The sequence below is a fragment of the Cyprinus carpio genome, chromosome A18 (genome assembly GCF_018340385.1).
Source record: "Cyprinus carpio isolate SPL01 chromosome A18, ASM1834038v1, whole genome shotgun sequence".
NCBI lineage: Eukaryota > Metazoa > Chordata > Actinopteri > Cypriniformes > Cyprinidae > Cyprinus > Cyprinus carpio.
This window is the reverse complement of record NC_056589.1, coordinates 27,340,429-27,349,242: the sequence shown is the minus strand read 5'-3', so window position 1 is coordinate 27,349,242 and position 8,814 is coordinate 27,340,429. Positions and strand designations below refer to the sequence as shown.

The window sequence follows — 8,814 nt, the reverse complement described above, 5'->3', positions numbered from 1 at the left end:
AATAAAAATAAATAAAAACTGTTTTTTCATGCACCTGTCAATTTTGAGATTTTTGGCTTTTTGGCTTTTCATAAAGTGTTTCTTTTTTTCAGACTAGTGGAAAGAAAACATCTAAAAGACACTGTTACTGTCAGTGTTTCTTTTATGCACTTTATCTATTTGTGTCAATAGATTTCAATTACAATACATAGTTTTAAAGGCCATTTTCTCAAATTGAGTTTTTTCTCCAACACTGAGCCATAAATCTCCACTTTAGTAGCACTTACACACACCAGACTTTACATTTTTATTCCTGTCTATATTCTGAAGGTTTTTTTTTTTCTACAGAGGGATTTGTTCATATATAATTTTCTTGATTATATACAACATTCTATTCCCCCCAAAATTGTGAAAATATATTGTTTTCTGGCTGTTCAGGGTATTTTCTGAATTATGTCGAGAAACAAAAAGAAATAGCAAGAATTCCCTCTGTAAAAACATTTGACTCTATCTAGTATGTCAAAAAAAAAAAATTAACAAGAATTTTTAAATCCAGTGTTCAGATTTTTGCACTAGAATTGTATGCAAATTAGCACATATTTCATTCAATAATTCCTCATTTGCATATTTAAACATAACAAATAATATGTCAATCTAAATCAGTGGTTCTCAACTGGTTTTGCTTCAGGACCCAAATCTTACATCTTACAGTACAGTTTTAAAACTGCTTACCAAACCAAATTAACAAAATGTCCTTAAAATACAACTTTCTAATGCATTAAAATAGATCAACCACTGGCCCAAATTATTAGAAGCAATATAATCACAAATAAATTTGTTCTGAAATACATAATGTATGTATATATGCACACTTTGACTTCAACAACAAAAGGAAAAACCTTAATTCTTTCTTTGTATTAAAGGGATAGTTCATCTTCAGTTACTGGTCCCCATTGACTTGCATAGAGTTTTTCCCCATACTGTTGAAGTCAATGGGGACCAGCAACTGAAGGTGAACTATCCCTTTAAAAAAAATTCCCTGCTGTCCACAAACCAATAAAGGTGGTAATGCACCACTGACAGAAATGTTTAATCTGCATAACCAAATATGACTATTCTGCTGTTGTATTGCGCTGAATGGATACAATCAAATGTTTATTTTCTTAAATAACAGAATGCTGAATTAATCATCCGTTTTCCATTTGTTCCTCTGCATAAATTTAGCACAGTGGCAAAGAACGTAAGCAACTGCCTACACTGTAAAATCTAATAAGTTGGGCTTACTTAAAAAAAGTATGCAAACTGATTGCCTTAAAAACAAAGTAAAGTGAAATAGTAATAGTATGTTGTACTGACAAATGCTTAGTTAGTATAGTTAACTTACACAACAGTTCTAGTAACTAAAAAAGAACTGTAGGGGGTACTTGATCCTTTCATTTAGGATTACTCACGACTTAGTATAGCTACTCACTGACTCCCCAGAATGCATTGCGCAGAATAAATTATGCAGTTGCTTTGTTTTACAGTTGTTGTTTTTATTTGCCAATTTTATTTGCTGTCTTGTGTCAGGTAGTAGCACAACAAAAAGAGCAAATAAAATGGCTATTGTTACAATTAATGAAAATAAATTAAACTTAATTGTTACCATTGTTGTGATTCACAGTGATGAATGTTTAAGTCTGTGTGTGACTTCACCATATTACCACACACTATTTAAGGATTATATAAAAAGCATATCAAGGTATTTATGAAAAACAAAATCTCAAAAATGTCATTATTAAACACATACAGAAAAATGCTTTAATTAAAAAATAGGTCATTTCATAAAAGCAACCTATTTATTACTTATCTTTGAAATCAAATAACTCTGATTTCATGATGCATTGCTGTATTAACAGAGAAAAATTTATAGTAACATAAATGAAGTTTCAAGTGCCCAACCAAAGGGAACGCTAATCACTATAATGGTGAGCATATTGTGCAACCATAAACCGACTCTGTTATGATATCAACTCAAACATTTGGAAAACATCCACTGGCATTTTCATCCACATTACACCCTGTGTATTACTGAAAAATGTGACAAATGTTCATCTTTAAACATGGAGCATGGGATGAAATATAAGAGCTGTTATGCGAGGACTGTACTTTACTTCTCTAATAGAGGAAACTACAGACTTCAACACTCAACACTCTGTGTGTATTTGACTGGCTGAGCTATACTTTATGTCATATATCTGTGTGGTTTTAACTGTATTTCATTCTTCAGATGATAGCGGTAAGAAACACACACTATGAACTTTTTGTACTACATTTATACTCATTGGGGCAGCTGAATAAATATATAAGATGTGTTACTTTTTGTTTATGTAATTATTAATAATGCAATAATATTGGGAATAGCAGTCAGGGTTACTATAAACATGCGTAGTTAATGAACATTTTCTTCTAGACGCCATGGAGTTGAGAATCAGTTCTTTGCTGGTTTTGATTCTCCTCTGGGATTCTCTGCAGCACACCGTGATATTCATGAGAGAAACTCTCAACTCTGATGGGTCAGACAAACCATCTGCAGGTCAGACCTGAAGACTCAGTTCACGTTCGTCCAGGACAAACGGAGATGAGGGAGATGAAGGTGAGCAGCACACAAACACATTTATTTACTTCTGCAAGAAGTTGAAAAGTATACAGTCTTATTGCATTTTCTTAATTATTAAACACACACAATTATTCAGTTTTTAATATTTTTATGTCGTTATCCTTTCTCCTGAGTTTAAGCTGGAATTAAAGACTTTCTATTGGATTACTCCTGCGTAGTGGCTTCTTTACAGCCACAAACCATTACAGATAGCATACCTATAGAAAAAAATGCACCGAAGTATAAAATAATCCGAAAATAAAACTGGGTTAGTTTGACCCAGTGATATTTTATTATAATTGAGACACCGTTATAATTTTTATGAATATTTTAACTTAGTTTTTGTTTATATTTTTTCATACCCATTCCCAAGTTCTAGTCATTTTTGTTTTTGTCATTCTTCTTAGTTTTTTGTTGTTGTTGTTGTCTATATAGTTTTAATTCAATTTTAAGTTTTGAAGTAAATGAAAATGAGAAATGTTGCCTTTAAATATTTTATTTGATTTCAGTTAACTTTTTAATTTATTTATTTATGATTTAATTTTAGTTGTGAATTAATGAACAACTGCGCCTTAACGTAGCAGCCATAAAGAAACAGCAGAGGAAGACCAGCGAGGCAGAGGTTCATGCTGACACAGTGACAGCGGCTGTGACATCTTCAGTAATCATGAGCGTTTTACTGGCCTTCACACTGGGTGCGTTCAGTAGGCCCTATGTGATAAAGTGCCTCCAAACTATAAGGGCCCATGTGCCTTTTAGAAAAGACAATCACAATCACATCAATGGACAGAAGAACTTACAAACCACCAGCGCACAAAATGAGACAGTGTTCTTCCATAACAATGGTGAAGACACTGTGGGCATTGGTTTGGTTGATCAGGAACACATGGATGTTAATAATGCAGACGCTATGGGAAATGGCTGGAAGAACGAGTCGGATGAGCCTCAGAGATGTGAAGCAGAAGAACAAACCCAAGAGTTGAGATCAGAGGTTAGTCCACATTAAAAGACGATCCGCGTCATTAAAACCTAAAACTATGATGAAGAAGGCAATCCACACAGACACAGCAGAGGCTGAGGACGAGGTCAGGACAAACTGAGGAGACTCAGTGCCATCATGAAGCTCTAGACTTCAACCAGACACTACAGACATGCTTATGAGATGAAGCGATCACTTGGATCTGACTGGACAATTAACTTACATATCAATTCTGGCTTTTTTTGGTCAAAATCTCCTAACAGCCTTATCAAGTGTACTTTTAAATTAATCTCATTTAATGTGTTTAACATACAGGCAATATAATCACCTGTTCACAAGAAGTCATTCTGATGCAAATATCAGAATATGTATGGGGTCAGTAAGATTTTTTTTGTTCAGGATGGATGCATTAAATTAATCAAATTTTACAGTGAAGACAATAATAATGTTACAAAAGATTTCTACTTCTAATAAAGGCTGTTCTTATTATTTTTCTATAAAAATGCATCACAGTTTAACTGTTTTCAACACTGATAATAATCATACATAAGCAGTAAATCAGTATATTAGAATGATTTCTGAAAGATCATGTGACACTGAAGACTGGAGTAATGATGCTGAAAATTCAGCTTTGAAATCACAGAAATAAATTCAAATTTAAAATATATTCAGACAGAAAACAAATATTTTAAATTGCAATAATATTTCACAATTTTATTGTATTTTTGATCAAATATTTAATTCCAGCCTTGGTGAGCATAACAGACTTCTTTCAAAAACATTAATAATCTTACTGACCCCAAACATTTGTGTGTTTTTGTGTAAAGTAAATCTTTTTATTTATGCTTCATTTTGATTTAGATTGAAAGAAAAACTTAATTGCTCCAAGCCAGTAAAGTATAGAAGAAACATTAATTTACAACTGCTTTATTTATTTCCTTTTCAAAACACTATAAACAAAGTAAAACTTGGGAGAAAAAAAAAATGAAAGGAAATTACAAACAGACCGTTTTCCGCTCAGAAAATTCATATAACACTGGCAATAGACCTGTAGCGACAAATTCAGTACATATGAAAAATATTTCCCCTTTTGTCTTGTGATTCCTCTGTGCCATTTCCTTTTAAAGTAACACTGTAAGAGTCTCTGGGTAGTGATGTAAGACATGTCGAAGCAGTCCTCGAGAGGTATGCCATCGTCTGAGGCACACCGAAAACCAACAAAAACTCTGATGTGCTTTAATTCAGCGTCTGCTTGTGCTATAATGCAATTCTGGCTTTATGCCACTCCACAAACTCATCCAGCATCACCGGCCCTGAAATCACAGACAGAGATCAGCAGCAGCTCAACTGAGAAGCATCGTATAAGAGAAGACGAGAAGAAAGCCATCACACTTACAGGCTCCGTCTTCGTCATAGTTGCTCAGGTCTGTGTTAACTGTGCGGCTGAACTCTAGGACGTTGTACCACTGGTCCTTATTCATGACTTTATACTTTGATTGCTAGAGGAGAGACGATTCTGTTAGTAATAACACTCCTTTGCAGAACATTATTATAGAACAAACATTTCATACGGTTCAGTTCGGCTTTAAATGGACTAATTTCATCAGTGCTTGACAGTGTGAACGTAAAAATAGATGCGTGCAAAACCGTACAATGTGCAAATAAAAAAATAGGGTTAAAAAGTCTCAAATTTAGGGTTTTTTGTTTCAAATTGAAGGCTGTAAAACATCTTAAATGATATAACAAACATATTCATTATGATTTTAAGAGGTCTTAAATTTGGGGCCATAAAACAGGAATCACAATAAAGCTTAAAGCGATTATTATTAAAGGTGATGGTATAATTTAATAAATATGAGCAAAAAAGCAGCAATGTTGCACATTCTGCAGACTTGCAGTTTCATTAAATGAATACTGCACTATTATAGTGTTTATACTGTAATATGTTTTAGATGGTTGTAAAAGTGCAGTTTGAACGCAGTAGTAAAAACCATTTCAAAATAAGAGTCTCTGTATTTCAGGCTTGGTTATAATTAAAAGTCCCATATTATGCGGAACATTTTTTACTGATTATTATTGGTGTTTTAATCATGCAAACGTATCTGGCATTTAATTCAACATTTAAAATATAAATAATTGCATGATTATTAAATAAATACATAAAGCAGAAATATTAAAAAACCTTAAGTACTTTTTGCATTGTAAACGTCTCTTTGTATCCCTTTATTAAAGAATGACAAATTATTTGATACATTTTTATTGCATCCCTAAAGCTCTTTATGTGCTCTGACATTTTTCAAATTAGGAGCACATGCGCTTCTTGGGAGAAAAAAAGTAAGCTGGTTTAACAGTGCTTTTCTTTCTTTTTTTTGTCTTTTTTGGAGTTTGACAGACAATTTGGTTTGAAGAAAAAGATGACAAACCTCCAGAAACTGATTAAACACTGGGAACAGAGGCCACGTCCTTCCAAGAAGAAGCGCCAGCATGGATTTTGCAGTGTCCATATCAAGACTGCGCTGATCTTTATCCTACACACAAAACCAGATAAATACATAGTTTATAGAAAAGAATGTTAAAAGTTGCACTGAGTAAACACAGCTGCATGAAACAAAAACTGTGTCCGTCTTCATTTCAGGCTGCAAAGCAACAAAATGTGATTATTTTTAAAGTGGGGTGATTCTTTCTACACCTACTGTAAGATAAAAGATCATACATAAGCAGCCAAAATTGACTGCAAATTCTACATAGATAAAAAGCAAGTGATTGCTATCCTAAAATGCTTAATTTATCTTAAAATAGAAAGAATAAGCACGTTTTTGTCCCTCTCTCTCACCCTGGCAAAGTCGAAGGCGTATCTGTAAATGCTCTTGAACAGAGCCGGGTCATTCAGCTGAGAGCGCATATAATCCAGTTTGCCTTGCAGTCTCTCCGTGCAGTCGCAGCTGTAGACAGACCAGAGAAGTTAAACCGTCCATATAATAAAGTCTTCTGATGGAATGATTTCTCATGATATTCATCTTACTGTAGTGACGTCATGCCTTTCAGCCACTCTTCTTTTGTGAAAAATCCCATATTTGTTGCTTCAAGTTTCCAGGCTAAAACTAACATTACAATCTGAAAAACACGGTGCGCATTATTTCGAGTGATCTCTCGTATTTTTAGGATGGCTTTAGGATTTACTCTGAAATATATGGATGGGCTTCGCTAACATTTTCAGGCTCTACTCCGATGTCCTCGCAGAACTTCTCCATGCTCTCCGGTCCGACGACGTCGTCTGGACCTAAACGAGATTTAAAACCATGACAATAATCGTATCAGCTCAATAAGGAATAGCTCACCTAAAAATGACTATTTGCTGAAGATGCGCTCATCCTCAGACCATCCTAGATGCAGATGAGTTAGTTTCTTCATGGGAACAGATTTGGAGGAATTTAGCATTAATGATGGCTTTGTTTCTAACAAACACGCAGCTTTTGGCTTCTCACGATGTTAACTGAAGGACTGGAGTGCTGTGGATTATTATGATCAGCTGTTTGGACTTTCATTCTGACGGCACCCATTCACTGCAGAGTCACTGATGCAATGCTACATTTCTCCAAATCTGATGAAGAAACAAACTCATCTACATCTTGGATGACCTGAGAGTGAGCACATTTCTAGCACATTTTCATTTTTGGGTGAACTATCCACTTCGAAATGCACCACATAAACAAAGTTTAATTTAGACTTTAAGAAAAGGCTGCATGTGAGCAACGAAAGTATTGATTCATGTACCTGCGTATTCGTAAAACCAGGTGAGGCATTTCTTGTTAGAGAACTGATCCTCTGGGTTCACCAGCCGTCCTGAGGTTTGTGTCCTACAGTAACTGGATTTCAAAGAGGCGATGATACGGTGACTGATGTGTGAAAGACTTAAAGATGCGGCGAGAAACACAGATATTGTTACCTGCTGATTTTGCACTTTCTGATGCTGGCGTCTTCTGAGCCTGATGACTTTCTTTTCTTTTTCACAGGCATGATGAAGGTTCGGGAGAGTTGGTTTGGTCTTACTATACAAGTTACAAACGAACAGAACAAATTGAAGCCGACAGCTGCTTTGCTTCCCGTCCGATTCAATATTTCAGGGTCAGAGAAGAGCAGAAAGCAGCTCTACCTGTGTACCTTTTGGTACTTTGTCCATTCAGGTTTATGCAGACTCTAAAAACAGGAGGAAAACAAAATCTCATGCTTAACCTACGACTTACAGTGTACAGAATCTTAATGCATGCTCAAATTCAAATGTGTGCTTTTCTAGACTTTGACTTGCCACGGATATCTCTTTTTTTTTCTTAACGTCTCACCGTCCAGACCTTTAAAAAAAAAAAAAAAAAAAAAAAAAAAAAAAGAGGAGGAAAAATATATTTATATAATGTTGACCTTTTGCATGCATCATATGTCATTTCGGGTTGTCTTAGCCTGCTTGTAAACGCAATCAAAAACAACTACACATATGGATAACGTCAATTATTTTCATTTCCATTGCAAATGCTGATGTGCAAAACAGAGCAGCTTTTAACAGAATAAATAAATAAAAGACTAAATGAGCTTAAAGGATTGCACTTTTATTTCTTATTTTGAATAAAAACCAGAACGAATGCTGATTCAAATTATATAATCAACGCAATTTCATCCCCTTGGATTCATACAGATAATGTTTAAAGCTAAAGGTTAATTTTTAAGCAAACAATTTAAGAAAAATAAGCTAAAACAAAACAATAACAAACCCGATGAGCTGTTCGGCACAAACGCATCGCCTTTGTGGCTCATGAAATGGCTGAACTGCTAAATGCCAAAAGCCTCAAAGTCATCCAAACGTGCAAAATTAATACAAATACATTAAGATGGAGAGAACGATTAAAACAAGGCCGAAAACAGCGAGAAGTTTGCGTATAAATAAACGCACGCGCATGTACGTTAACTGTTGGTTATGAATAAATATGAACACTAGCTCACCGGCTCCTCTAAATATCACAAATAAACACTCAATAAAACACCCTACAGGTACGAAACTCAGTATAATGAAGTCTGCTCTCATCAAACCTGAAATATCCGCTGGTTTCGGCTCGTCCCGTTGAGTTTATTCGTTAACAATTTCAGCTGCGTTTGTGCTGAAATCCGCGACTACTTTGGTCGCGACACACTCGATAAATGAACACTTCCGGCTCCCCAACAGACATAA

The 8,814-nt window shown here is 34.9% G+C and overlaps 1 protein-coding gene across 2 annotated transcripts; it reads right to left on the bottom strand.

Annotated features, from left to right (window-relative positions):
• Positions 1-4,507: 4,507 nt before the first annotated feature.
• On the bottom strand, positions 4,508-8,811 carry dcun1d5 (DCN1, defective in cullin neddylation 1, domain containing 5 (S. cerevisiae)). Of its 2 annotated transcripts, none has more exons than XM_019078125.2 (11): positions 8,676-8,811; positions 7,903-7,945; positions 7,750-7,793; positions 7,543-7,645; positions 7,371-7,462; positions 6,806-6,876; positions 6,619-6,710; positions 6,430-6,538; positions 6,020-6,124; positions 4,993-5,095; positions 4,508-4,909 (listed from the first exon to the last, which is right to left on the bottom strand). In XM_019078125.2, the coding sequence occupies exons 4-11, from the start codon at positions 7,611-7,613 to the stop codon at positions 4,854-4,856; spliced, it is 699 nt and encodes a 232-aa protein (XP_018933670.1). In that variant the 5' UTR covers positions 7,614-7,645; positions 7,750-7,793; positions 7,903-7,945; positions 8,676-8,811; the 3' UTR covers positions 4,508-4,853. The 2 variants fall into 2 exon arrangements, with proteins under 2 accessions (XP_018933670.1, XP_018933669.1); XM_019078124.2 differs by having other exon boundaries at positions 7,758-7,793.
• Between the last annotated feature and the right edge of the window lie 3 nt (positions 8,812-8,814).